The sequence below is a fragment of the Atractosteus spatula genome, chromosome 16 (genome assembly GCF_055471065.1).
Source record: "Atractosteus spatula isolate fAtrSpa1 chromosome 16, fAtrSpa1.hap1, whole genome shotgun sequence".
NCBI classification, from domain to species: Eukaryota; Metazoa; Chordata; class Actinopteri; order Semionotiformes; family Lepisosteidae; genus Atractosteus; species Atractosteus spatula.
The window spans coordinates 16,349,025-16,376,459 of NC_142721.1; the positions used below are offsets into that span (position 1 = coordinate 16,349,025).

The 27,435-nt window shown below is 46.1% G+C and overlaps 1 protein-coding gene across 1 annotated transcript; it reads right to left on the reverse strand.

The window, feature by feature from the left end:
* Positions 1-1,602: 1,602 nt before the first annotated feature.
* On the reverse strand, positions 1,603-26,109 carry LOC148819677 (mucin-5B-like). Its single transcript, XM_088934966.1, has 44 exons — positions 26,002-26,109; positions 24,940-25,201; positions 23,950-24,064; positions 23,644-23,734; positions 23,270-23,379; positions 22,959-23,175; positions 22,374-22,499; positions 21,867-21,984; positions 21,447-21,585; positions 21,190-21,303; positions 20,630-20,699; positions 20,354-20,491; positions 20,038-20,202; positions 19,800-19,891; positions 19,586-19,712; positions 19,084-19,339; positions 18,573-18,619; positions 18,381-18,481; positions 18,044-18,195; positions 17,099-17,237; positions 16,801-16,911; positions 16,397-16,576; positions 15,869-16,105; positions 15,385-15,541; positions 14,884-15,012; positions 13,823-14,566; positions 10,647-13,051; positions 9,589-9,763; positions 9,112-9,362; positions 8,147-8,339; positions 7,575-7,779; positions 7,113-7,291; positions 6,688-6,757; positions 6,414-6,520; positions 5,955-5,986; positions 5,625-5,802; positions 5,245-5,349; positions 4,879-4,919; positions 4,639-4,761; positions 3,876-3,971; positions 3,651-3,779; positions 2,862-2,901; positions 2,543-2,666; positions 1,603-2,045 (listed from the first exon to the last, which is right to left on the reverse strand). The coding sequence occupies exons 1-44, from the start codon at positions 26,075-26,077 to the stop codon at positions 1,802-1,804; spliced, it is 8,910 nt and encodes a 2,969-aa protein (XP_088791092.1). The 5' UTR covers positions 26,078-26,109; the 3' UTR covers positions 1,603-1,801.
* Positions 26,110-27,435: the final 1,326 nt, after the last annotated feature.

The following is a 27,435-nucleotide window of genomic DNA, read 5'->3' on the forward strand; positions in this document are numbered from 1 at the left end:
TAAAGACTAGAGCGTGAGAGCTTCTCCCGGTTGATAGGGAAGATTGCGCCCCCCCTCTCTTTTATACTACGCCACTAATTGCTTTAATTGCGGGGTGGGGCCTCTATCTCCATCACGAATAGCGGGTCAGAGGAGCTCATTATTAAGAAATAGCAATTAACTGCCGTCATTCTGTAGCGGAGCTAGTGTGGTGACGTCAGCGCCCTCACTGCGCGTAGCAGGGTCCTCAGTTGGTCCGAAGTCGATATGAGAGTGAGCGCTCATCCAGCTGCCGGTACGCGCAAGTGCTACATGTGTGATTTTAGCAGTCCAGTTTGGCCTGGCGGCGGGTATGCAGACCGAAGTCATCAGAGGTCTGATTTTTTGCCTTCCCGGGGTCTTATACCAAATTAAACTTTCCTACAGTATACCGTTTTACATTTAAATGTAGTCCATCTTCGCTTTGTTATCTTTCACATTTTGTGCCAACGTGTCGTCAAGTCGGCGTGAAATTATACAGTACATTAAAATCGATTGAATTCTCCTCGTCTGGGGTTTGCTACAAATTCCCTTGTTTAATATAAAGTGCAAATAGTGCGTCAAACTAAATGTTCAATATATTTCTTTCCCTTGGGCTGGAGTCATAAATCTAATTATAGATATAATTAATAACAGGTACAGTATTCTGTAATTCTGTAATTAAAATGTATTTTAAGGTGCAGTGTGCAATGAGCAGAGCCCAGCACAGACTGGCAGAGCTGCAGGAGCTCAGAGCTCAGAGCCCAGCATAGACTGGGAGAGCTGCAGGAGCTCAGAGCCCAGAGCCCAGCATAGACTGGGAGAGCTGCAGGAGCTCTGAACTCAGAGCCCAGCACAGACCTGTATTAGTAGGTGAGGCTGCGCTTATCCAGAGTGGTGCTGGTGTCCTGGGAAAGCATATGCATAGAGGAGTTGAGGATTACTGAACTACTAGGGATCTAGTGGAGCAGGGAACAGTTCATAACTGGCCAGCTCTCCTGGCATCAGAAAAGCCCAGAGCAAACGCCTCTTCAAATTTCATGAACCAATACCTCAGTGCTAGAAACCCAAGGCCACTGCATTAATGTGCAACTATAAATTAGTAGAAGTAACTGAAACAGAATGGCTGTGGAAGGATGAGGAATGATGAATCTAAGATGCATGCCTGTGTTCCTGAAGGAAGGTAGGCAGGACTGTAGAGGTGTCGGTCTAGTTTGGATCTCCAGTCGAAGGTCATGGCAATCCAAGGGAATACTGGTTAACAAAGAGGAAGCGACTGTCGTCTTACTGTGCAGATGTGTAGCGCAGGGAAGAGAAATTAGCCGGGTCTAAATGGGGAGAGAAGCTCTCCAGCTCAGAAAGACTTGAATTCAGAGATTGAGTCCTAGATTACATTCATGTTAAAATGCTTAATTCCTAAAAAGGTTGTATGATGATTTGATACTCCTGAGATGTCAGACAGTCCAAAAGGAAAGTTATATTGTAATAAGTTACAAATTGTAAGAAACGTCTATATTTGAGATACTCGCAAGAAGGTCATTGTTTGCAATTTCTTTTTCTTACACTCAACACAGAAACAAGACAGATCAGAGTTTAAAATTGTTTTGAAGTTGCTTTTTATTTGCACAAGCAAAGCATATAGATTTTACCACTTTGGAGAATAATTGATTACTTTAAAGTCTCAAATCAACAATAAATAAAACCCAGTATTTAAGAAGCGTGAAGATTGCCCTTGCTTTCAAAGCGCAGCAGTGTCGTTGCTATCCGGAGGCTAGCGCTGGCGAGCGTGGCCGGGTTGCGCAGCTCAGTGCCTGTAGAAGACCGTCCCTGCGCTGAGAGCCGATCGCCGGTTCCGCTTGCCGGGAAGCTGCACAGCAGAGGCTGGCTGGTCGCAGTTTGTGGTGCGGCAGTCGCATTTGTCCACGTGGATGTAGGTGTAGGGCCTGGTGGTCCCGTCGGGGCAGATCAGCTGGATGGTGCGGTTGTGAGTCTTCACCTCCTGGCAGCAGGTGCACTTGTGATGCATGTTGGCGGCCTCAGCAGAGTATCTGCAAGGAAATGACCAGGAGAAACAACGTTGCGCTTAGCCCTCTGCTTCACTGATCGTTACAGGGTAGAGAGGAAAACTGTGACTTTTCTTTTACTGTACATTTGTACATTCATTTACTGTACTACAATGTGCTAGTCTGGAACTCATAAGAGGGCATTTTCCTGTTGGCCACCATAACCAGAAATCCATTCCAGGTACAGAAACATGTTATGTGGAGCACTCCCCCTGGTGGAGTAGTTGGAAGATCATTACATTTTGCAGCAGGTTTTTGACAAGTCAGGTGAGTGAAATTCTGAGGAACTTGTGACCTATTAGGGGGAAAAAATCTATACATTCCAAACTAGCAATTAATTCTGCCCGTTGCGATAGAAACTATTTCACAAAACCACCAGCTCAGCAGAATATAGTCACTTCTAAAGGCTCCATGGTTTTAGGCCATGTGCTTTTTCAATGGAAACTGGAAATCCAGGGTCTTGATTGAGCAGGGGAACTTACATGGAGTAGGTGTCACAGGCACCCTGACAGTGCGTCATCTCGATCACTTCCTGGGACTGGCAGCCCTTATCCGTGATGTGAGTCTTCAAAGTGGACACCTTACAGGCCTTCTGTTTCTCCACACCTGCAAGGACAATCCGCAGGGGTAGCCCAGTGCAACAGAGCAAGTGGCTGATGGCATCTCTACTGCACTCAGCTGACGGGATTAGTACAAGTCTGTAACTGTTACAGTCATGGCAGACTCAGTGAGTCAACACGACATCACTGTGGCTCGGTAGCATTTATGACCTGAATGAACCTCAGTTTTTGCAATACTTACAGGCCTTACAGCACCCGTCTGGAGCAGTCACAATCGTTCCCTACAGAGAAAATAAAAATGGAAAACTAGAGCAAGAGCTTCCAAAACAGATGCAAAGATCAGCAGGTGACCAAACATCTTCCACACAGTCACTCTTCCAAGATTCATGGGAATTTTGCAATCGCTAAATGCACAATGTGAGATGCTTGTGAATACGTAATCTTTTCACTAAAATGAAATGCTTTTTCATGTTTAAAACATTCCCAGATCTACAATATTTCACTTTAGTCCCAGTTTACCAGTTTCTTTTTTAGGAGAAAATGTTTGCCATTTTATTCCTTGGATGGAAGAAAGAAGATATTAAGAAGATTCTTGCTGCACAGTTTACAGTTGTAGTTGAGATGAGTGTAGAATAGCCCAATATCCACCGTTTTTCAATAAGCGCTCAGTCCAGTACAGGGTCTTGGTGAGGTAGAGCCCAACCTCGCACACAGTGGGCACAAGCCAAAGCACAGCCTGTCACAGGGTGCACACACTCACATGTGCATACAAGAGACAACTTAGAGACGCCCGTTAACCCAGATCGCACGTGTTTGGACTGTGGGAGGAAGCTGGAGCAGCCAGAGAAAACACACAGTCTGTGAGGCCGCAGCACTAACTGGCTTGGTACTGAGCCACCCGTAGTCACAGGTTGCAAATGGGAATAAGTTTAATAGAAGAGCCGGGACACGTCAACTGGCCGTTCTTTTAACCCAGAAGGAAGAAGCAGAAGTGGTTGGCAGGCAGTTGCTTTAGTTTCTGTGCACGTACCGGCTGACAGTTGTTCTCGTGGAAGGGAGGGCACTGAATGGTAGCCTTGGTGGAGACGAAGGTGTTGCTGATCTTCACACAGCTGTGCACCTCACACTTGTCTCCAGGAGGCGACCATGTGTCTCCAGGCTTGGAAAGAGAAGGAAGCCCTCGGTATTAGTGAAGACCCAAGACAGCTGGGAAAGCTGGCATTCCTTCCCAAAGTTTGAAACAGCAGGAGCTGACCTTGAGTACATGGATAGTGCCGCCCACTTGGATGACACAGTGAGTCTGCACACACTTCCCGCAGCAGTCGCCGGTAGACTCCACATATTTGAATCCCTGAAAAATATAAACATCCATTACATATGTGTGCTGTATGTGTACATCATGTGTATATACTGTACTGTCAATACAGTATTACAGTGTGGTTTGGCAGCAGCTCGTTGTCTGGCTGAAAGGCCTTACTGGGGGTGATCAGGTCAGTCCAGTCCATTGTCGGAGTACCTCTGTTGTGGACATTTGTACATCTCATTGTCTCAGGTGGGCTGGGAGTATTGCTTAGGATAACAATAATTCTGATTCCTCACATTTCTCTCCCCTGTTCTCTGGTAAGGAGCAGAAAGGCACATACCTCCAGATTCAGAGACAGCTTTTTCCTGCAAGCCGTCAGATTATTTAATACTGCCTCTACCACTGATTCACAATGCGGTTTCTTAGCACTGCTTATGCTGGGTTTAATTCAAGTTGAGTGTTATTTAACTTTGTTGTTGCTGCTGCTTTTCTGTGTTTAAGTTGGTGTTTCTTCAACGTCTTTGTGTTGGAACATACATACAAATACTGTATAAGCACAGTATCACAGTATCATTGCACTTGTGCATATGACAAACTGAATTGTGAATATCCATGTATATCAGCATGATGCATCTAGGTCTGTACTGTTATCAGTCTTCCAATTAAGTATCCTGAGATGGAAGGTGCTGTGCATTTGCTCATGAAAATTCCTTACCTCTTCACAGGTCCTGTTACAGGGCAGGGGTACACAGCTGATAATGCCGAGATGGGTTGAGAGATCCATATCCTTGGTGCAGGAGCACAGCTGGCATTTATCCACTGGAACACTGAATCCCGGCTGGGAAGAAAATGGGTCACAGGAAGTGAGCTGGAATCTCCATTTAAACCTAACACTACTGTTTCTAGATTAAGTGCAGCATTCGCAAACCCCTAGATGGGCTACCCATTAAGTTACCTGGTATTCTGTATTGTTGTGCACACAAACGCCCTTTGGATCTGGAAAAAAAATAAACATTATTCACTGTGGAGCCCAAAATGCATATCATCTTGCACTTGAGGGTGTATATAGTAGACTGCCTAAAGCTGTCATCTTTGAAACCTTAAAAATTGGTCTTTAAAACAGATTATATATATGTGAACTATAAATAAAAAAGTCACAGGAATCAAACTGAAAACCAGAGACCCTGGAATAGCAGTTAATTATTTTCAACATTACCTGTGGTTCCCAAAGCAATTTATTATAGGCACTGGAAGACTGAACAAGTGTCATTCTGTTCTGCTTTGGGCTTTTAAAGAGAGTTAAAAGATTAAATGCCTTTACCGCATTTATATTCTGGGCAGCATTTTCCATCAGGGATAATGACAGTAGGCTTGAATCCCACTGGGCAGTCCGTCTGAGTGGGTGGGCAGGTGCTGGCATTACATCCTGAAGAGAAACAGCAAGAGGCAATGCAAGACTGTCCGCCACTTCACCAACACAAACAACTGAGGCAGTGATAACGTGTTCCCAAGAATACATGCATTTAGACAAACATCTTGAGCTGAAAATGTGACATAGCCAAGATGTATTTTTAATGTGTGGTTGAAGCAGCCACATGGCGGATGATTGGAAGAGCAGGTTCCTCCTTTCTTCTGTGACAGAGGCCAAGTGATGGTTGAGTGTCGGTGCAGACTACTCTTTTGGTCATGAAATGAACTTACTGCAGACAAGCTCATTGCAGCAGGCGTCCGTGGAGCTGGTCTCACTGGTGATGACAAAGCCTGGCCCACTGCAGACAGGTTTGGGCTTCACTGGACATTTCTTTGGCTCACACTTCACTCCTTTCATGTTGAAGTCGCAGATACAGTTCTGGCAGTTGTACTCAAATGCCTCCCCGAACTAGGGCAGAAATAGAAGAATCACAGACAGACCTCGTACTAGAGCCTCCCAGCCACACCTGTCTTATATCAGCAAGGTCAGGGAAGGCTCACGTTGTCCCCTGGTAGCTAAAGTTCTCTAACTACCAGAACAAAACAACAAGACCGCCTCACCTCCCGAGGTTTGCCCTCTGGGTCCAGGCATCCTGTGGAAACAAGGAGCGAATGTGAGCCAGGTCAGTAGGATACTGTGGAGGTGCAGGTACAGCAGTATCTTGGCTGGACATTACAGACTGAGGCTGTTACTGTGGGGTGTCTAATGATATAGCTGATACTACTGTGTCATCTTTCCCTAAAAGTTTATCATGGACTTTGAGCAATAATAACCTTTAGAAATGCTTAGGCATTATTTGCAGACACCGTTTCTACAATACGTACTGTACACATAGTTTGAACTGAATCAAACTGTGCTCAGGCTGGTAGTCTTAATTGCAGTTCTTGTAAGCACCCTTATTCTGCTCTGTTCTTTTCTCCCCCAAATGTTAACCAGGGCTGTTATTGAGAACACACCCTTACTAAAACTAATGATTTGCTGTTTGTTTTTTTCTCAGATGAAAAATGAAATGCACATACCACACTTCTCCACACAGACGTGAGTGTGCTTGTTGTACAAGATCGAGCCTGCTGGGCAGAAGCAGCCCTCTGTCTCTGCTGGTTGGGGTCCCTGGTTTTGAGATGGGCTGAAAACAAAACCCAGTTAGAAAGTCAAACAGCACCGATTCGTCATAACGTTTCAGTGCAACCCCTCTGGTGGGAAAATAGGCCAGAAGCACATGTCAAACTTTAAATTCAAGACCAGTTTTTGTTCTTGTTTCCTTCACTGTGCTTCTGTATGACAATAACTTACTTGTCCTGGCAAGTGTGTGGACTGATAGGACCACATGGCTTGTAGACCATATTGGAAGGGCAGGAAAAGGCTGTAAGAGAAGATTTTAGTTTTAGTCAGCTGGGTAAACCAACTGCAGAAAAGAGCTATGGTTCATGGTGCTGGTGCATGCTCACAGCAGTGCAATACACCTCTTTATCTTTTCACCTTATGAAAAGCTATTCTAAAACCTGATATTTTAAAACCTTTAAATAATAATAATAAAATCTGCACAGACCTGCAGCCCTTCTAAACCACTGTCTTTACCACACCCTGCCTTGTCATATACAGTATGGACAGTATGTGAGATATCCTGTGTATTAATTAAAGTACTGCAGTGGAATTGATTGACCACATGCTCAGGAGCTCTATCCAGGAGCTCAAAGGAATCAGGTGGAGGTACTTACGGCATTTCCCTTTTGTGGTATCTCTCCAGCTCACACAGACGCCCAGCTGTGCACACATGGTGGCGTAGGCCTGCAGGCTGGAGCACTCAATGGAGGGGTCAATCACGTTGCAGCTGTCAAACACACAGCCCTGGTAGAAAGGCTCTGGAGGGACCAGTTTATGGCACGCTGCAAACACCCTGCGAATACCAACAGGAGGGCAGTCCATCACTGGGCAGCAGTGGCAGGGGGAGTTGCATGAAGGAAAGTTGTCAGTCAGTGAGATTATGATTTGTTTTGCCTGAGTCCTGCAGGGTTTATAGGGGTTTTGAATTAAGATGTAAATGATGCTACTTTTTTCCAGTTAAAACAGGTAAATTAAGAGCAATGGTAAAACCAGAGGAGGCTGCAAATGTTTGGAAAAAGGAATCTGCTGCTCTGTGTCGATGAATGGGTGACTGCTGGACTGTTTTGTTAGCTCACGTGCTCTTGAGGAGGCCACAGACAGAATCCGGTTTGCAGGGTCCGGTGGGCAGTGGGTTTGGTGGGCTGCTAGTGGGCAGGGCAGGTGTGGGGCAGAGGGGCTTGCTCGTCTCTTTCACCCAGTGGTCTCCCATCACAGCACAGTCCTTGACCAGCTGGCCTCCAGGAAGCATGCAGTCATCCTCCTGGTTGTTATTGCAGGTTCCTGAGGAGAGAAAGCAGTATTTTTGCACATCAAAGAGTTAGTTGTGAATTGAGACTGTTTTCACAAGAGGCCAAAATACTTTGAACTTCTGTAATGTTTTGATAGTTTTTTCTAAATGATGTGAATAATGAGATGTAGAAAGCAGCGAATCAGTTCTCAACTCAGGTGTGTACACTAATAAAAAAATAACAGGTAGCAATTATAAAGTTTGCATTTGTAAGTTATTTTTTTCTGATTCTTAAAACAGGAAACAAAAAGAGCAATTTAATGCCTCAGATAATGAAGACAACGAGGCTTTTAGGTGACAAGCTTATGAAGACTCCAGTTTTCCAATTCTAGGTCTGCTACAGGTATTCCTTGCACTTACCACATTGTCCCTGTGTGTTATTGCCAAATATGGAGTAAGGCATCTTGATAGTGAAGGAAATTCCATCGAAAGTCACCAAAGTGTCTATGCTTGGGATGTTCAGCTTCAGACTATAGTCAGACTTCTGTACAGTCATCTTGCCCACCTCGTACTCGTCCTTGTCAGACTCCGAAACATTGCCATTTACCAGCACCTTCACACAGACAGGAGGAAAACAAACATTAGTATACATGCTATTGAGCCCTTGGCCTTTTTTGGAAAGTTTAAAAATAGTGTCATTTGTGAGGTCTTTGTCAGTTCTGTGATCGATCTAAAAAACGTCAGATGGCAGGAGTAGGTTTTCAGATATGAAATACAGGTGATCAGTGCATTTGTAAACTTGCAGAGAAGGCAGCGAGATACAGTGTGCTGGTTCAATGCACAATATTCAGTGTGTGTCCATTTTGTTTACCCACTATCAAATTAAATGCTGCTTGAGATTATCAAGTGGAAATCATATCCAGGAAGCTAACAGTAAGAAGTGAGTAAGACAGGATCGTGTAACAGTGGAGCAAGTAAAGGTTTATTCCAGCTGAAAAGTGAAGAAAAGAAACACATCTATTCGGCTGTAGAGCCTTCTTTGGTTCATAGAAGATGTAGGCTCCACAGCTGAAACGTTGTGTTTCTTTTCTTCTCTTTTCAGCAGGGAATAAACCTTTACTTGCTCCTTTGCAGTTTACGCATACTGACACAGCTCCCTACTTCAACTATTATCATGAAACATTCACTATACTGGGGAACAACAAAATCCGATGAGCGGAATGAGCTTCCCTCCTAACGTTCTTAAAAGTTCTGCTGTGGCAGTTATGTCCTGAGGTGGCTCCTCATGAAATTCTGTATGAAGATGATCAAAGTTAAAGATGTGTAATCAACATGAAAGACCCAAATAGAGAAACTGAGGATGAGTAAAACCAGCGAGGACTGACCTGCAGGCTCACTCTCAATGTGTCGTCTTTATCCTTCAGGGTGATCTCCTCTCCACCAAAAGAGACTGTGATGGAGCGCGGACAGGACACTTCCTCTCGGGGGTCGCAGTACACATTATCGATGTAAATCCCAAATTTATGATATATGGGTTTGATCTCTTCCACCAACACATAAGAGCAGTTCCCCTGGAAGCTGTAATAGAGTCCATCGAAGGTGACATAATGGGGGTCTCCAAAGCCAATACAGTAGCCTGTAAAACAGAAATCCCATCAGTCCATCACTGTGGAGCTAACTCGTATCAGTCTGTATAAAACTTCAAGAATAAATCTAAACAAAACTAAAGGGGGCTGTTGCAACATGAATCTTTGCTTATTCCTGGTGAATATACTACATGGGTCTCGTTTTTTCCATTTTCAGTAGAGATTTTTACTTTTTATACACCTAGGAAAGCACTCCAGAGGTACAGTAATACTCACATTCACACACATACTGCCTGCAGCACCCAGTGCTATCCAACACCAAGACTGGGGGTCTTCCATTAGCACAGGTGAGGTTCTGAAGAGGTGGGCATTCGTAGGGGATTATCTCAATTGTGTTGTTCTCAATGCATCTAGCAATTGTGCAGTTGCATATCTCGAATGTTTCATTTTGCTGGAAATCAAGAATGAAAACAATATTACAAATGCAAATCGTGACCAACAATTCTTGAAGACTGAACTAATTAATCCACCGTACCACTATGTAATTAAATTTTTTTTTATCAATGGTAACCTGTGAAATATCTCTCAAGGGCTTTGCCTCAAAGAATCTGTAGTCCTCATCAGGATTAGGCTAAAAATGTTGTATTACAACATGTACTGTACAGTGTCATGATCGCTAACCCCTCCTCTTAAGGGAGCTCCAGCCCTTCCTCGTTCCCTCCCATTGTCTGCACCTGTTCCCTATTCCCGTTCCCCCTTAAAAGCCAGACGTGGACCTCACTCCTGGTTCCTCATTGATTTCCGCATCATGAGAGCCGGGGGTCCTGCTGTGTCTGGCTCCGTTATGGTTTTACTCTTCTGTTCCCGATTCCCCTCCCTTCGCCGGTCCCGACCCAGTTCGTGTTTTAACTCCCTGGATGGATCCCCTGGCCTTGGACTCTACCCTTTGTCTCGGATTACTCTTTTGGATTTCGCCTTTTGTTCGCCCCGGATTCACTCCCCCTGGACACCAGCACTGCATGGACACGCCCCCCGTCTCCAGACCCTCTCCCACATGACTTTTTTCCTAGTGTATCTTCACTATTCTGGATCGCGTCGTCCGCATAGGGCCCGGAAGGAACTGCTAAGTGACATACAGTGTGTACTGTAAATACACTTACTTTCTTCTATTTTACAGTACCTGTTCGGTTTAAAGGATACCTTCATTGATAACTTCAATTTACAGCTCTGTTATCTTTCACATTATACCTCTACCATTATTAAAGATTGTAAATTTCCTAAGTAACACATTTTAAGAAATTGCTAAAGTTCTATAATCAGTAGTATATACTCACTTTTTTATTCCATTCCGGGCAGCCTGGAGGTGGAGTAGGACCTTTAGTTGTAGTTGTAGTAGTTGTGGTTGTGGTGGTCGTGGATTTGGGGGTTGGAGTTGGAGTTGTGGTGGTTGTGGGTTCAGGGGTTGGAGTTGTGGTTGTGGTGGTCGTGGATTCGGGGGTTGGAGTTGTGGTTGTGGTGGTTGTGGATTCGGGGGTTGGAGTTGTGGTTGTGGTGGTTGTGGATTCGGGGGTTGGAGTTGTGGTTGTGGTGGTTGTGGATTCGGGGGTTGGAGTTGTGGTTGTGGTGGTTGTGGTTTCGGGGGTTGGAGTTGTGGTTGTGGTGGTTGTGGGTTCGGGGGTTGGGGTTGTGGTGGTTGTGGTGGTTGTGGATTCGGGTGTTGGAGTTGTGGTGGTGGTGGTTGTGGTTTCGGGGGTTGGAGTTGTGGTTGTGGTGGTTGTGGATTCGGGGGTTGGAGTTGTGGTGGTTGTGGTTGTGGTTTCGGGGGTTGGAGTTGTGGTGGTTGTGGTGGTTGTGGATTCGGGGGTTGGAGTTGTGGTGGTTGTGGTGATTGTGGATTCGGGGGTTGGAGTTGTGGTTGTGGATTCGGGGGTTGGAGTTGTGGTTGTGGTGGTTGTGGATTCGGGGGTTGGGGTTGTGGTGGTTGTGGATTCAGGGGTTGTGGTTGTGGTGGTTGTTGGTCCGGGGGTTGGAGTTGTGGTTGTGGTGGTTGTGGATTCGGGGGTTGGAGTTGTGGTTGTGGTGGTTGTGGATTCGGGGGTTGGAGTTGTGGTGGTTGTGGGTCCGGGGGTTGGGGTTGGGGTTGTGGTGGTTGTGGTGGTTGTGGATTCGGGGGTTGGGGTTGTGGTGGTTGTGGATTCGGGGGTTGGAGTTGTGGTGGTTGTGGGTCCGGGGGTTGGGGTTGGGGTTGTGGTGGTTGTGGTGGTTGTGGATTCGGGGGTTGGAGTTGTGGTTGTGGTGGTTGTGGATTCGGGGGTTGGGGTTGTGGTGGTTGTGGATTCAGGGGTTGTGGTTGTGGTGGTTGTTGGTCCGGGGGTTGGAGTTGTGGTTGTGGTGGTTGTGGATTCGGGGGTTGGAGTTGTGGTGGTTGTGGGTCCGGGGGTTGGGGTTGGGGTTGTGGTGGTTGTGGTGGTTGTGGATTCGGGGGTTGGGGTTGTGGTGGTTGTGGTGGTTGTGGATTCGGGGGTTGGAGTTGTGGTGGTTGTGGGTCCGGGGGTTGGGGTTGTGGTGGTTGTGGATTCGGGGGTTGGAGTTGTGGTTGTGGTGGTTGTGGTGGTTGTGGATTCGGGGGTTGGAGTTGTGGTTGTGGTGGTTGTGGATTCAGGGGTTGGGGTTGTGGTGGTTGTGGGTCCGGGGGTTGGAGTTGTGGTTGTGGTGGTTGTGGATTCGGGGGTTGGAGTTGTGGTTGTGGTGGTTGTGGATTCAGGGGTTGGGGTTGTGGTGGTTGTGGGTTCGGGGGTTGGGGTTGTGGTGGTTGTGGATTCGGGGGTTGGAGTTGTGGTTGTGGTGGTTGTGGATTCGGGGGTTGGGGTTGTGGTGGTTGTGGGTCCGGGGGTTGGGGTTGTGGTGGTCGTGGATTTGGGGGTTGGAGTTGTGGTTGTGGTTGTTGTGGGCTGGGGGGTTGTGGTGGTCGTGGGTTTGGGGGTTGTGGTTGTGGTGGTCGTGGATTTGGGGGTTGTGGTTGTGGTGGTTGTGGGTTCAGGGGTTGGGGTTGTGGTTGTGGTGGTTGTGGGTTCAGGGGTTGGAGTTGTGGTTGTGGTGGTTGTGGGTTTAGGGGTTGTGGTTGTGGATTCGGGGGTTGGAGTTGTGGTTGTGGTGGTTGTGGATTCGGGGGTTGGGGTTGTGGTGGTTGTGGGTCCGGGGGTTGGGGTTGTGGTGGTCGTGGATTTGGGGGTTGGAGTTGTGGTTGTGGTTGTTGTGGGCTGGGGGGTTGTGGTGGTCGTGGATTTGGGGGTTGTGGTTGTGGTGGTTGTGGGTTCAGGGGTTGTAGTGGTGGTGGTGGTTGTGGGTTCAGGGGTTGGGGTTGTGGTTGTGGTGGTTGTGGGTTCAGGGGTTGGAGTTGTGGTTGTGGTGGTTGTGGGTTCAGGGGTTGTCGTAGAAATGCAGTAGGAGGGCTTGCAGCACACTTGAATCTGATAGTTGAAGCACTTGAAGGGTGGGGTCTTCATGTTCTCTTTGTTCTTGCATATCAGCCCAAATGACACGTCACACTGAACCTTCTGTCCCAGTTGCTCTAGTGTTTTATCAGGGTACGCCTCTGCCCGGCAACTGATGTTTTCTGGGTGTTCACAGATTTGATGTCCTGCCATTGTAATGTTCTTATAGGTCTCCCAGTCACCGCCATCAGGACCTAACTTTGGATAATCAACATCAAACCACTTTGTCCACTGGCACGTGCAATCTGTGAAGAAGTGAAAGAATTTTGTTAAACGGTAGTTATTGTTATTGGCGATATAGGCCAATAACTAGAACAAGTAAAGGTTTATTATAACAAGAACTATGGATTTACAACACCCCACTCAATCATTGTTGACATTACATTGCAATATGACCTCTAGTCTGCTGTTCATGTCTTTTTTACAGTGAAATTATATACTATAAATTCATCAAAATTAAAGTGAAACTACAACTTGATCAAAGTATAATCACAGTTTGCACTATCACATGCAGAAATCAGTTAAGTATACACCAAGTGGTGTGGTGTATAATCATTAAGTGGTGCTAATCATCATTACCATCATTAATACTAATTACAATACAACAATTCAGAGCGACGTAGAATATTGCTCATGTTGGACAAGTAAGAGAAGTAAAATACCACACTAAATGGCTGAAGAGCACAATACATTAACAGCAACAACAGTTAATGTGAAAGGATCTATCTTCATGGCTGTACTTTCGCTTGTTTTATTTAATTCAGAAAAACAGATTTTATGTGTTGTGAATATCATATTCTAGTAGTTATGTGAAGGAACTGAGGAAGAAATGAAGTGATTGCAATTGCAAGTAACATACTTTTTTACTGAACTTAGTCATGGTTTCTATGTTTCTTTATAGATTTATTCCATATAATTATTGATTAATTAATTTTTTAAATATTTTTTATGATTCATAATGTAATTATTCAAGTAATTTTTAAAATTCACAATTAATGTAAATAAAGTGGATTTACTTGGGGGTTTGGTTGTTGTGGTAGTAGGTGTAGTTGTAGTGGTTGCAGTGGTTGTTGTGGTGGTGGGTCTGGTCGTTGTGGTGGTGGGTGTGGTTGTGGTGGTTGTTGTGGTGGTGGGTGTGGTTGTGGTGGTAGTAGGTGTAGTTGTAGTGGTTGCAGTGGTGGTTGTGGTGGTGGGTGTGGTCGTTGTGGTAGTAGGTGTAGTTATAGTGGTTGTTGTGGTGGTGGGTGTGGTTGTGGTGGTTGTTGTGGTGGTGGGTGTGGTTGTGGTGGTAGTAGGTGTAGTTGTAGTGGTTGCAGTGGCGGTTGTGGTGGTGGGTGTGGTCGTTGTGGTTGTTGTGGTGGTGGGTGTGGTCGTTGTTGTCGTGGTAGGTGTGGTTGTTGAGGTGGTGGTGGGTGTGGTTGTTGTGGTAGTAGGTGTAGTTGTAGTGGTTGCAGTGGTTGTTGTGGTGGTGGGTGTGGTTGTGGTGGTAGTAGGTATAGTTGTAGTGGTTGCAGTGGTTGTTGTGGTAGTGGGTGTAGTTGTAGTGGTTGGTGTGGTTGTTGTGGTGGTGGGTGAGGTTGTAGTGGTGGGTGTGGTCGTTGTGGTTGTTGTGGTGGTGGGTGTGGTCGTTGATGTCGTGGTAGGTGTGGTTGTTGAGGTGGTGGTGGGTGTGGTGGTTGTTGTGGGTTCACATTCGTCCACGCAGACCCTCTTTTCTTCATCAAATAAAGGTTTTTCTGGAGGGCATTTGGGGAAGCATCCTAGAAATGAACACAATTCCGTAATTAGTAGTGAAAACCAAACATATCGCACAGTACTATCATTCTATGACCTTTAATGGTACAGAGTCTAGCTGATGGAGTTTGGGGTCAGGTGTGCAGGCACTTGAACAATAAAGGAAGTGGCTAAAGATACCAGCTACCCTCACAGATCATGTACTGTACTACTATTCCCAAGACAGGCAGGGATCGATGATTTTAGTAGTATCAAATATGGTGATGGGAGAGGCAGACGTTATACAGTAAGAAGCTACAGTACCTTCACTCAAAAACCTGAGGCTGTGTTTGTGGTCTCTTACCCTCTATGGCTAGGAGTGAGCTGTTGCAGGTTCCCTGCGGGTTCTGGCAGGTTTTAATGCAGGGGTTGCAGGAATGGTAGTGCCACTGACAGTACTCTCTACGGGGGTTGTAGAACTCGCAGAACACAGCTGCCAAAGACAAAGCACATCCAGGAAACCACATTTACATTGTGCTGTTCTCTTTGAAGAGTGTGTGGTACTTATATTTAAAAAAAAATAGGTGGAACAAACTTGCTTTCTTTTGATGGACAGTAATTGTAATTAACTGAACTGATTTTATGGAGGTGTCCACTCTGATGTACTGTACCTGTGGTTGTTTTCAGGCTAAAATGTAGGGGCCGTGCTTTAACTATCGAGAGTATTGTATTGTAAGGCATGATATGGCATAACATTAGATGGGAAATGTAATGTTAATAACAGTTAAGGGCATCTTAAACAGGCATGTGCACCAGGAAGGAATGAAGAGTAATTGTGAATTTGTAGTCCGGTGTCTGTACTCACGGCAGATCTTTGGAGTCCTCCAGGCCACACAAACCCCAGCTGCATTACAGGCTGCAGCATAGGCAGCCACAGCTGTACAGAAGCACTCGCAGTCTCCTCCAGTGTCACAGGCACAGGAGTCACGGACACAGGCGTCATAGTATGGAGCGGGGTCCACCTGCACAGGGGGAGGAATTCAATATGGAAAATGACAGCTTGTTTACAGCCATAATATTGAGCAATGTATTCTCAAATCAGCTCTCAAAGACCACAGTTACTCAGAATGATATCCAAAGTGAGTGAACATAATGTAAAATCATGTTGCAACACTTATTACATTAATGCAGTGCTGACTGGGAGGAGAATTCTGTATGCTCATCCACAGGAGGTGTGCTAAGGACAGAGATTCAACTCAGTCACTAAGTCACTCAAATAAGACATGCAATGCTGTTTAAAATACATGCCTCTACAATCCTCTGCACAAGGGATATGAGGATGGGTGTACCTTATGTCGGCAGTCCTTAAAGGTGTCTCCCTTAATGATGCTGCACTTCAGCTTAGCCCAGCCATGGCGGAAGGGATTCATAGAGCAGGGGTCATGGAGCGCTGCGTCGGGACAGCTGCTGGACACCTTCCAGCTGTTCCCAAACTCCAGGGGGCTGGCCACCACCAGCTGGCCCTTGGTGGTGAAGTCGTTCTTCCCGTTGTCATCGAAGTTCCCACACAGGCCGCACACCTGCCCCTAGAGGAGACACGGGGCACGAGTCAGGGAGCCTGCGGTGCACTCAGGGTACATCCTGTGACAGCAGCACTGCAGAACCCCTCCCGCAAGCCACTTCATGCCGAGAATAAGTTTAACTTATAAATTAAAATGTCAGCAAATCTGGGATCAGACAGTGGATGTACAAGTGCAGAGTACAGTGATACTGTTCTCTTTGCCATGGAAACAACATCTGGATGACAAGGGCATCTTCCACTAAATCCATCTTATTTTTGCATCTATAGACCTCAGTGTCAGAAATTTTGGAAATACCTGGTACGATGGATCCAAGATGATGTGTATGGCTGTCCCCTTGTCCCAGAGCACCTCCAGCCCAATGCTGGTTTCGATAACGAGGTACAAGCCAACAGACCGCACTCTGTACGTCACCTGTTCTCCCCAGTCTAGTTTAGTTACTTCATACTTTCCATCAGACAGCTTCAGCTCAGTTCTCTGTGAAAGACAGACAGCTCAGCTCCTGGTGACCCCAACATTTATACCAGTTTCTACAAGAGACAGTGGGGAGGCTTGCAGTAAACCAGACAACGTCTCAGCGCTGGGTTCAGAAACATGGGAGAACAGTTCTGCCAATAGAGTACAGCTTGAGATTGGATCTAGAAGGATGACGATATACCTGAAAGAAGTAGCTATGATGATATTCAGGAAATGGCTCTTACCCCCATATAAATCCGCACTGATTTGGAGCAGGTTGTGCCTGTTGTTCCACAGGGAATGTTTTCAGTGATCACACTGAAGGTGCCGTTTGCAGATTTAGCTCCACAGAAGTCCTTTAACACATAGTAATAATTAATGTAAGTGCATAAATATAAAAAAAACATAAACGTATTGCTTTCTGTGTGTCTTGGCCATTAAGGTGTTTCTGTAAAAGCAATAATCTAGTTTATGAAAATTTCTGTGATGGTCAGACAGCATAAATGGTAAGCTAATCAGCATACAGCTCCTTAGAAACAGTACCTGAGCTGCCACATATCCACAGTCTCCATCAAAGCCAAACCTCCGACCGTCGAAGGTGATGTAGTGCCCACTGCCATAGATGGTGCAGGTGCCCGGGCATTTCTTCTGCGTGCACTGCCACTGCCCTGCCTTGCAGGTGCTGGAGAGAGAGTCACCAAAAACATTGAACCAGGGGAAGAGAGCTGGAATCACACCAGCTGTCAATATCAACAAGAGTATCCTGATGAGCACAGCTCAGTTTACACAGTGACTACCTCTCAGCACTGCAGTCTGGATTGCACCAAGGTTATGGCTTACTGCAGTTGCATACAGGCCAGGTAGTCCACCTGATCCAACTCAAGCAGGAAGGCTGACAATATGTGCGCAAGAGTCAACAGTGAAGAACTGTTTCTCAGCAATACACCGCAAGAGGCTTTGCCAGGCAGCAGCCATGACGGTATGGAATTGCACAGCTCTCAAGTTTCACACAAAGTGTTCGTATCTAATGGTCTCACTCATGGGTCTGAAGATGCCATGCATTTGCGTCATGTCCAGGCGGATTTAAAAATGGAGTAATGAATGTAAACTCTTTCAGTCGTAGAGACCGATGAATAAAAGACACATCAATGCAAAGAGTATGCAATCACAATTTTCAATGGCAAATCTCATACATTAGGGTTTTGGACTCTTAAGAGCTATGTTAGTAAGATGTAGAAAATGCAGGGTTGTCTTACAGCTGAATCATCCAGTCACAGACAAATAAATACTTATTGACTTAAGTATAACTGTAAACAGGGCCTCAAAAGCATAAAGAATGCAAGGCAGACAATGGCTTAATGCAGATAGAAAATAGCAAATAGCAACGTGTTTCAAGCGCAAAGCTCTTTCTTGGGTAAGGAAGGACAGGGAAAGGGCTCTGAGGTAAATGAGTCGATTTCCTCAAAAGGCCTCTAGTCAAAGACTTACCAAGTGTTGCACTTCTCCTTCATTATGTGTCCATTGATGAAGCTATTTCCATTATGGAAACAGGGGCACTGATGTTCATGGACACAGTTCCCAATCCCATCGTCATAAAGCCCATCGGGACACTTGCACCCCGACACGCACCCAACTGGGTACTGCAGGGACAGAGCACAAAGTTATGTATCAGGCTATTAAATAAAGTCTTTGATTTTTTAAAACAACTAAATTAAACTGGAAATCTCTAATACATTAAGCATGAATTGATTTTCTGTGAAAAGCCCATAGAATAGAGGAGCTTGAAAAGCTGGAGAAGAGGAGAGAGAAATTTGCCTTCACTCACACAGTTGCCAGCAGGGTTTCTGCAGGTCTTCTGACACTCCAGGCCTGTAGAGCCTGGCCTGGCTGTGGAACAGTTGAAGTAGGTCATGGAGGATGGGCAGCCTGCAGTACACAGGACACAGGGAGTCAGAGCCAGCAGAAGAAACCAAGAGCTCTCTGCATGCTTTGCCAACCATGAGCCCATGGTACTTACTTGTTGATTTTTTTGTAGTGCAGTGTAACTTCCCATTGGTGCACACGCTGAAATCACAGAATGTGTAGGTTACTTATATCTTAGTGAAAACAAAAACGAAAACTTCATATTAAAAAACAGATGCATTCAAATACTTGCGTCCATATTTGCAATTAGCTTTGTCCATATGGACTTTGGAAGCAAAAGAAAAACGCAAACTGAAAACAGGCACTTCCTTGTCCTAAAAATGTGGTTCTGATCTGGAACAAGCTACTCATCCATACTGTCAAAGTTAAAACCATGGTTTCTTATAAGGCATTGACAGGATGAGATTATGAACCAATTCGCTTCTGAAAACTATACAAGCTAGTTGGGCAGAAGGAGACAGTGTCCTCTTCTTGTTTAAATGCTCTTGTGTTCTTTTATTCTTATGTCTTATTCCAATATGGAAGAAACTCTTAAATATTATGATATCCTGTAATTCTCTATGATTATCAGGTGTTTATTTAAGAATATTGGGAATGACGCCTACCAGTGCTCATCCTTGATTGTGATGAATTTCCCAGGCTGGATTCGGTCTCCATTGTGGAAGCAAGGGCACTTGGCCATGTGCACACAGACGCCATGCTCATCCTGGTACAGACCATCAGGGCAGGCGCAGCCGTCCACAGGCAGGAAGGTGGGGGAGCAGTACTGGAGATCAGAGCTGAGGGAGAGACAGGTGCGCTGGCAGCCATGGAGTCCGTAGGAGAAGGTCTGAGTGGCAGGGCAGCTCGTCTTGTACTTATCTGTAAATCAGCAGAGTAAGAATGCAGCTTCTGCAGATGTCCAAGCCAAAGTTCTTCCCCAAGATGTGCAGCATTGCTCCAACATGAACAGAGCTGAAGCTTAAGACTCCCCTCCCCTGTGCCTTTTGTCCCTGTTACCTGGAGTTTGGACAGAGGACTTGGGGTGTACCTGCAGCTGGTTTCTCAGCTCTGGAACTGACAGGCCCCCCCGAGCCCCTGACCCCAGTCCCTCCCTCCTCCACTCACCACACACAGTGCTCCTCCAGTCCCGCAGACTCACACCCTTGGCAGCACAGGCTCGCACATAGGAGGACAAGGCAGCGCACAGGCAGTCCTCACTCTTCTCACAGTTACAGGTGGAGTACACGCATTTCTGGAATCACAGCAGGCAGGAAAGTCATCCTTATTATCAGTCCGAATCAAATTGCTTTTCAAAAAAACAACATGGCCACATGTGTACCTTGTAGTAATCCTCAGGGTCTACCACAGTGTGACACTTGACAAACTCCTGGTCACTCCTCAGAATGGAGCACCAGTGTTCAGCGTAGTTCTCTTAAGGGAGAGAAAGAAAAACCATTAGATCCCACTGCACTGTGGCAGAGATGCCGTTTTTAGACAAATGGTTGGATACACTCAGTCCCTTTATCTGGCCAGCACATGCTGTATATGGACATGGAAGGCAGCTCTTGGACTCTCACCTGTCTCCACACTGAGGGCACAGGGGTCATCCAGCCGGTCAGACCTGTCTGGACAGCTGGCCTGGGCCTTCCAGGAGTTGGCAAAGGGGGCAGCTGTGCCTTCCACCAGCCCAAGCTGGGTCTTGAAGTCATCACTCTGAACGTCATTGAAGTCTCCACACAGACCTGTGCACAAGACACTGCTTACAGTGGGGCTTCTGCCTGAGCAACTTACTGTCATTTTCCATAGCAAAGGAACTGCAATACAGGCTGTTGGGCAAAGATTAGCTACCAGAGAGCTCAGGTTTTATTGTGGAACAGATGCAGTGCAACTTACCACACATCTTGGTTTTGTAGGACTGCTCCAGGGACACATAGACCTGCATGATGGGAACCATCTGGACCTGCAGCTGCAAACCGAAGTCCGACTGCAGGATGATATGGAAGGAGGAGGGTCTGAAGACATGGAGGTGCGCTAAACAATGACAGAAATGGAAGTCATTAGATCTGTATTGACTATTCGTATATTCATGCAGTTCTCTGTTGTGACAGTCTCATCATACACCCTACACAGGTAAGGGCACATTCAAAACAGACAGAGTCTAGTTCTCACCCGTGTTGTATGGGAGACTGATCTCAGCCGAGTTGTGGAGCACTTTCCCATCAGCTTTAAACACCAAGGCCTTCAAGAAGAACAGACGTGTTCAAGATCCAGCAGCTGACCAGGTAATATACTGAACATATTTCCTTGTGCTCAGAATTGAATTAATACCCATTGAAAACCTGCTATAAAGGCTAACTGTGGCTCATATGGACAGGGTGGGTTCTTTAATAAGATTTTTGTACGAGATCTTGTGAATGGTCTTTGGAAATACTGTTGTGCTCCTCTCTCACTCCCACTGTCATCCCCATGTTCACTGTACACTAGGACAGACCACAGATGCACTCTTGTAGCATTTCCATGGACTGAGAACAGGGAGCATTTCTGAGTGTCTGCTAGAATAAACTGCCAAGCCTGCTAGCAGCAGTGACTCCATAGAGATTCTTGAAGGCACTTTATGGTGGGAATCCAGCCGATCTAGTTAGGATATAGTTACAGTAACCTGTCAAAATAAATCTGTCCTTCCTGGTATCTTGTCCCTCCAGTACCAGTCTCTCTGGCTCCACACTCACATTGTTCTTGTCATTGTCCAGCAGCACCACCACTGTCTTCAGACAGGTGTCCAAGTCCTGAGAGCCACAGGGAATCAGTTCTCCCAGGATGCTGAACTTGGCTCCCATGCACGGCTGAGATGAGAGGGAACAAATAGAGACTCAAACCACACTTCTTATCAAGGAGGGCTGTACTAATTTACATTTCTACAGGACAGCTCGAAACATCTGGAAATGACAAAGAAAGGACGTCCTACAGTAATGGGCAGGGACGTTACCTTGGACAGGACATAGTAGCAGTTCCCATGGAAGGTGTAGGTCTTGCCATCAAAGGTGGAGATGTGAGCTCCCCCCTCCACGGCACAGCTCCCAGGACAGGACCGGCTCTTACAGGCCCACTTCCCCGACTCACACACACTGAAACACAGAACAGCCCTTCGAGTTTCACACCCGCGCCCTGCATGAAGAATATCACCCCTGGCTCAGCAGCACTGTGAGGAACTCTGCCTCAAAGCCAAAGAGACAACAGCATGCAGAGCACATCACACAAAAATAAGTGTTTGTGAACACAATCCATTTTAATGGGAGGATAAGATGGGACCTGGTCTTTTACATTTCAGTTTCAAACTATACTGAATCAGATAAAAGAGAGATTGCAGGTGACAGAAGCCACTGCAGTGGCCGAAGATGCCGTTTACCATTCCTCGCACTCCTGCTGGACTGTCTCCCCAGGCTGGTAGTGTTTGCCATGCATGTTGCACTGGCACTGCTCCACTGGAATGCACCCGGTCTGAGAAACATCGTCAAACACCGTCCCTGTGGCACAGCAAAGACGGACAGCATGAGACCACAGTCCGTGACAGACTGCCTGTTTCACTCTCATACTGTTCCTGCTGGAAGGACTTCAACACCCAAAAATAACCTCTTCACTGGAGAACAAGTCACCATTTCTCTACTTGGTCACTAGTGATCACGCACTGTGACAGTATGTGGATCTTCAGTCACGTCATGCTCTCAGCCTAACTCACCCAGTAAAATAGTCTAACATCCTGTTTCCTTGTCATTTGTATTAAAATAGCCTCTAGTCTCACATCTTGTGCAATACTGTTAATTACAACTGCACAGTGCATCCAAAACAGGTCTTGGAGACCAAGCATGTCATCCTGGTTTTACAGGGTGGTGTTGCAGAACACAGGGGCGCTGACCTGCGGGGCAGAAGCAGCCGTCCATGCGATGCTCCTCACACAGTGTGCTGGTGTCAGTGTGGGAGCAGGTGTTCATACAGGGGGAGCCGCTCTCCAAGTACACCATGTTGAAGGGACACTGCTTGGCTGCAGTTTGGACACAGTATATTTAGAGGTCATCACAGCAATGGGTTAATGACAGTAAGCACTGGAGGACATGAATTAGGATGAAGCGGTAAGGAGTTCAGATGTCTGTCAGATGCTTTGATTTCAAGATGCTGCAAAGGTCTTCTGCTTCAGGGCAGATCCTAGCTTGATTTTCATAATGCTAGATGTGTTTTTCACATAAACAGTAAAAATCATTCTGTCCAGCATAAGACTATCTATGGTTAAGGGAGAAAACCTTTGGTTTAGAGCAAAAGATAGTACTTATAATATCACAGTAGTCAGAAAGTCTACCTAATTCAATATTAAGCTGCAGTGAAATACAAGATAGTATCTGGGATAGAAAGCCTGTTTCTAAGAACTGCAAAAACTTAAAAGCTGCAAAGAATCCAAGTTGAAATTTAATCTGTACAACAATCCACCTGTGATTTAGCATCTTACCGCAGAATTTCTCAGTCCTCCAGTTCTGGGGAGTGCCACCAGCATGGGAGCACTGCCGGGAGAATTCGGAGAGGGTGCTGCACACACAGAAGTCACCCAGGGTAGAGTTACAGCTGCACATGTCCTGAATGCAGGCCTGGAGGTAGGGCTCAGGGTCCACGGAGCTCATACAGTCGGCCCAGGTGTTGGACTTGAGCAGCTGTTCACAGGGTGTGCGCTAGGTGCAATACAGGCAGGTTACAGCCACTGAAATGAGAAACTGTACACAATCACATTCTGTGCTGAGCTGGAGGTTTAGACGTGATACTCACATACTGAGAACAGGAAGGTGTTGACTCCTCCTCATAGGGGTCCTCACACACCTCATTGGGCCGATGGATCTTCTGCTGGTTCCCAAATGTAATGGGGCTCAGGGCTTCACCTGCATAAGAAGGTTTACGGTTTTAAATATGTTTTGGCAATGCAAAAGATATGACATTTACAGAATAACTGATGAATAGTTTACTAAATTCATTTGTGTTAAGTACACAGAAGGTGTTTTATTATATTATATAAATTATACAGTAACCATGAGGAAAGTAGTTTCACAAGTATATAAACCCAGTCTTCACTATTCATGTTTGACAACAATGTGTGATTGCTGACTGTCTCATACTTTTCAAAGTCCCTCGTTCCAATAACTCACCCTCATAGATGAACTCATTATACATGCTGATCCCATTGTAATCCCCACACAGCCCACAGGTGCGGTTCCTGTACTTGGAGTCCAGCTCCAGCTGAGGAAAGAAAGCCCAGAATGCTCAGTTCAGAACTGGGGTAGCCTGGCGTCTTGACAGAAGTACATGGAGAAATGTGTGCATGTCAGGCCTGAGACACAACCAATTCAAAGTCATGTCTATGGTCTCGTTACAGCTCCAGGAGTGACCTACTGGTAACAGGATGGGAATGAATCTTCCCTCTCTGAAGAACTGACAAACAGTCTGGCTCTTACCATGATGGCATCTTCTCCGTTCCACATGACAGTGAGTCCCAGTTTAGCGTACAGCTTCGTGTAGACCTCATTCTTCTCCAGCAGTACCCCTGAGCCGTAGTATGGGGTTTTCACACTGGGGTTGAAATACATTGCGTTAGTTTTAGGTCCTTGTCTTTTGGAGCCTGATTTTAAGGCAATTCATTTTCAACACTGTAACTGGACTGTGTACATTAAAGAGAGAAGATTGTTCTGACTTTACTTAATGAAACAACCTGCATGAGGAAACTTTTCTCACCAATATGAGCGCAAGACAAATATGATTTGAAGAACAGAATATAAGACTTTTACAGCCAAGAACAGTCTAGTTAAACTTAATGTATTTTCAGAACTCATCGCTGATTTCTTTTGCTACCATGCCTTTGTGATTTCTCACTTCTGTCAGCTTAGTCCTTGAACTGAGCTTCTGAAGAGACATAAAGATTCTCACACCAATACTTTATAACCTGCCCGAGCACCAGGAGAGAGGTGGTGTCAGCATTCAGTGTACATACTGCAGTGAGCAGTCAGAGACAGAAATCCTCAGCCTGAGGGAATAAGCTGTAATGCCAAATGCATTAATCAGTCATTTGCTTTTATGATACAAACTGCCCAGTTAAGCTTGTCTCAAGGGCAAGCTGAGACAGTCCTAGTCTTTTCCTCATGTTTACAATATTTCATGATTTCCATTTTTGCTTCATAAAGATACATTTGTGTAAAAAATGAATGGAATTGAAAGACAATACATCTAGAATTTTTTCCTCTGGAGTGAATCCATTTTTAAAATATTTCAATTAACCCTACCAGACCACAACAAAGCACTACCCTACTGAGTGACTAGAGTGAAGATATTATTACTGTGCTTGCTTTAATTAACAGGCTTTTTCCCCAGACGGAGGTGTCCAAGTTTCAGTGTCCAGTCTGCAAAGGGTGACACTGAGGATGATCGTTACGAATCTCAGCAGTACTCACAATTCTCCATTGACCTCCACCAGCTTGTCGCGGAGGACGACGACGACGTTCTTGATGGTGACGACCACCTGGCTGATGATCGAGTGGTCCCCGCGCTTCACCCGCTGGATGTGCACGGAGAACTCCAGGTAGGACTCGTGGCAGTCGGAGGCCAGGTTGTACTCGCACGTCCCCGGGAACTGGTACACGTCCCCATCGAAAGTCTTGTAGTGCCCGTTGCCCCAGGTGCTGCAGATCGTCTGGATGTGCTCACTGCCGCTGCCTAGGAGGAAGGGCAAAGGGCAGCTCAACTGGCTGAAGGGCGGCTTGAGATTGATGGTGATCAATTAAAAGAAACTGCAAGCATTTTTTTTTACATGCATCCCTTAATGGCTGCCTCCAGCGTTAAGGTTTTTTAAGCATTACCTCAAGTGCTAACTTACTTACTAGCGTTTTTGTCTGCTTCTGTCGTTTGGAAGGTTTGGTGTACCTGTGGGCTCACAGTCTCTCTACAGGGCCCTCACCAGCAAAGACCAGGGGAGACTGTAGGTCTTCCTGCTCAGGGCTGCATCCTCAGAACTCAACAGAGTTTCTTCTGAAGTACGCATAAGTCTGCAGGGCGGATGCTCCCAATTCTAGCCTTGCAGGACCATTGCTAACAGAATGTTGGCAATTTTGCTTCTGCTCCAAAATTGTAATTTATTTACAAAGTGCAGTAGTGAAAAGGAAACTTCCAACATGCAGAATAGCTGAAAACAGTCCGAATAAATTAATTGATGATTAACTCAATTAAGAGTTTGATTATGTAACTGAGGGCTTTGATGAAACAAAAACCAGCGTGTGTGTGGTCCTTCAGGACCAGGACTTGGACCTCCTGCTATAGAACCTGGGTTTTAACGTTTAATCACTGCCAGGCTGTGTCTTTCATTACTCACAATTGCTCTACTGTTAGGTACCAGGCCCTGCTGGTAATCAGCATGCTGTGCCCTTATCACTATGTCATTAAAATGCCAGGAATCATTAGTGATGACCATCCGCACGGCAGATAAGAGTATTCTTCTTTTTCCAAAACCATCTCCCTACCTTTCGTTACATCGGACCCCAGAGTGCAGGCAATCAGGAAGCTCCAAACACAGATCCATGCCATTGTCCTCCCCATCGTGGCCTGAAGAGGGGGCTGCCGAGTCAAGCGCTGAGTCTCTCCGTCCGGTTCGTGGTCGAGACTGAGCGATCCATCCCTATATATACGCTCCGCCGCCGAGCGTGAGTGCTGTAATTGCGGGGTGGGACCTCTGACAGATAGCAGCTTTTTATTGAGACAATGCAAACAAATCCCATTAACATGCTGCAGGCTGGGTGAGACTACAGCAGCCATACGTGAGCCGTGATGTGCGTCATGCCAGGACCTGCGTGTCACGGTCATTTCAGTAACAAACCATGGGCCTGGAAACAGGGCTGCAAAGTCCACATTAAGGCATGTGCATTCATTCAGCTATCTGCGAAACATTAAAGTGCAGACAGTTTGTGTGCTTTTGCGGTTTGCAGTGGGTTACTGTACAGAGTAAGAGTGTGCAGACTCCCCCAGGATGCAGAACCCCTCACTGGCCTGTGGCTCTTTCTCCAAGCCCTTTCCAAAGGCACATAACGGACTTTCAAACACTAGATATCCTGCTTCACAACCTGCACAGCCTGGGGAATCTTTCCTTCTGTCCGCAGAGACTGCCCAGACACAACACACTTTGAACTGAGCACCCTCTCCTGTTTACCCTGCCTGCCATTAATAGACGGGTTAACCGCGGATGGAATCATGCTGTTTTTCAAATTGCGCTGTATTATAGACTGGAAAAAAGAAAACTTCAAAAAAAGATTTCAAATCTCTGAATTTGGCACGTGGCACAAGGCAGGACCTCAGTGTGGATCTTTGACACACTGTTGAGTGGAGGACAAACCCAGCACGACCTCTGTTCTGGTTTATAGACTCCCAGTTTGCCATGGAGAGCCAGCTTTGGAAGTGATGCTTACAAGCAATACTCCTGCATTTGTGCTAATTCACACTCTTAATTCTAGGGGGCAGTGTATTAAACATTTAGTCAAGCATAAAGAAGTATTAGGAACTGTTTTGTGTGCAAGGCAGAAGTCTAGCAGATGGTGATGCAGGATGTAGCTGTCTGAAGGTGAGACTAGGCTCTGCCTGACCACTCCTGTGGACAGATTTGTATGGAAATGAATGTGCATTCTGGAGGAGGCTGGGGCCTGTGTTGACATGTCGATCACAGGTGTGGTGGAGGACAAGCTTCAGTGCTGTGCCTGTGGTATAAGAGCCCAGTTCACTTCTACCTGCATGCCGAATCCCCAGCCTGGGCTGTACAGCACGGCTAAGGACCCCCACCCTTTCAAAGCAAAACACCCCCACTTAGGGCCTACACTGTCCGAAAACCACAATTCCTTTCTTAGAAGATACAAGGCAAATTCAATTGTCAGACTAGCTGAAACACCCTGAGTATTCAGCCATTCGGG

What these genes read in the sequence shown, in the direction of transcription:
- LOC148819677 (XM_088934966.1), bottom strand. Translation starts at nt 26,077, where the DNA reads ATGGGGAGGACAATGGCATGGATCTGTGTTTGGAGCTTCCTGATTGCC. An exon ending in CAGTCTCCCATACAACACGG is followed by an intron (nt 20,492 to 20,629) that starts GTGAGAACTAGA and finishes GTCATTGTTTAG; the next exon opens with CGCACCTCCATGTCTTCAGA. An exon ending in TAACACACAGGGACAATGTG is followed by an intron (nt 7,780 to 8,146) that starts GTAAGTGCAAGG and finishes TTCTCTCCTCAG; the next exon opens with GAACCTGCAATAACAACCAG.